The sequence below is a fragment of the Chelonoidis abingdonii genome, chromosome 8 (assembly GCF_003597395.2).
Source record: "Chelonoidis abingdonii isolate Lonesome George chromosome 8, CheloAbing_2.0, whole genome shotgun sequence".
NCBI lineage: Eukaryota > Metazoa > Chordata > Testudines > Testudinidae > Chelonoidis > Chelonoidis abingdonii.
Genome location: NC_133776.1, coordinates 85,523,507 through 85,525,213, shown reverse-complemented (window position 1 = coordinate 85,525,213; position 1,707 = coordinate 85,523,507). Strand labels below are relative to the sequence as shown.

The 1,707-nt window shown below is 45.8% G+C and overlaps 1 protein-coding gene across 1 annotated transcript in view; it reads right to left on the bottom strand.

Moving 5' to 3' along the window:
• The window catches only part of UPRT (uracil phosphoribosyltransferase homolog), a 13,905-nt gene extending 12,411 nt beyond the window's left edge, over positions 1 to 1,494 (bottom strand). Inside the window, exon 1 of the mRNA XM_032787421.2 lies at positions 1,022 to 1,494. Coding sequence (XP_032643312.1) covers positions 1,022 to 1,125 — 104 coding nt within the window. The 5' untranslated portion in view covers positions 1,126 to 1,494. The remainder of the gene's footprint in view (positions 1 to 1,021) is intronic.
• Between the last annotated feature and the right edge of the window lie 213 nt (positions 1,495 to 1,707).

The following is a 1,707-nucleotide window of genomic DNA, read 5'->3' as shown; positions in this document are numbered from 1 at the left end:
GAGTTTTTCTCTCTGGGTAGGCTAAGGAACGAAAGGGAGGGAAAGTCTCTTTGTGTTAGATCTACAGAGGGTGAATCTCTGCAGCACCAGGGAATTGGTGGGAGGGGGAAGAGAGAGAGAATCTTTTCTGTTTCCTTGTGTTTGGGTTTGTCTCTTTGTGGAAGAAAGGAGACATGCTTCTTGGTATTGTGATGTAAAGAGGTTGCATCAGTAACTCTCAGGTTAGCCCAAAGAGGAAAGTCTGGGTGGGAGAGAGAGGAGGAAGAGAAGTGGGTTATTTCTCTTTGTTGTAGACTCAGGGCATCTGAGTCTTGGGGGTTCCGCAGGGAAGGTTTTGGGGAGACCAGAGTGAGCCAAAACACTGGTATTTTTGGATGGTGGCAGCGATATCAGATCTAAGTTGGTAATTAAGCTTAGAGGGTTTCATGCAGGCACCCAGATTTCTGGACGCTAAGGTCCAGATTTGGGAAAGATGCTTATGATAAAAGGTTGCAAAACTGAGCACGTTTGTGAAAACATCTTGGATGTAGAGATTAGGAAGTGGGATGGAACCTATCATATCCCCCAGTCTCCTGTACACATGGCCAGCTCCTGCTAACATTAAGGACAGCTACATAAAAGAAAGCAAAAGGAACGTGGACAGCTCTAGAGAGAGAAGTGGACTAAGTCAGTAATGACGATTCAGTGGACTAACATGCTTTCTTACCCAGTATGAGGCAACAGAAGAACTAAGAATAATGCCAATTATTTTAACATCTGTGGGCTGCAGGGGCTGTACTGACAACAATGCCAGGACAACGCCCTGGTGATGGCAGAAGAACCTAAACAGAACAGAAAGGAGAGAAATACCCACCAGCTATTTGTGGTGATAAAATACATATATTAAGACTTCATCTTGCAGACACAAGGTTTATCCAAGAATAGTCACTTGCCAAATTGGCCCAAATCTTGGTCATCCTGTACTTTGTCACATGCCGCTGACCAGAGCACCACAGCATGCCATGACTCCTAGGATACTTACAAAACTCTGTGTCCAAGAAGGGGAAACTCATGGAGTGCCACCCAGCCCACAATGGTAAGAGCTTTTTTAAAGTGTCTGATATTTTGCCTGATTTTCCGCACCATATTTTGCAGCAGATGCCTGATAGTTATTGCAACTGCAGGATTCCGTTAACTTCCCTGATTCCTAGAGAGAGGGGAGAAAGACTTATTTGCATGAGCTCCCACTTCCCTACGCATCTCCCACCATGGAATGAATACAGAGCCCCCTGTGCCCCTCTTCTGCACTAGCCCCAACTGTCCTCAGGATCCAGCAGGCTAATATGGAACTAACCTGTGTCAGAGTAAGGCCTGGTCTACACTACAGGGTTAGGTCAAATTTAGCCTTGTTAGGTCGATTTAAAAATGAATGCATCCACACGACCAACCCCGTTTCATCGACCTAAAGGGCTCTCAAAATCGACTTCTGTACTCCCCGGCGAGGGGAACAGCGTTAAAATCAACTTTGCTGAGTTGAATTTGAGGTAGGGAGGATGCAAATTGACAGTATTGGCCACTGAGAGCTATACTAGAGTGCTCCATTGTGACTGTTCTGGACAGCACTTTGAATTCCGATGCACTAGCCAAGTCCAAAGGAAAAGCCCTGGGGAACTTTTTAATTTCATTTCCTGTTTGGTCAGCGTGGCATACTCAGCAGCACAGGTGACC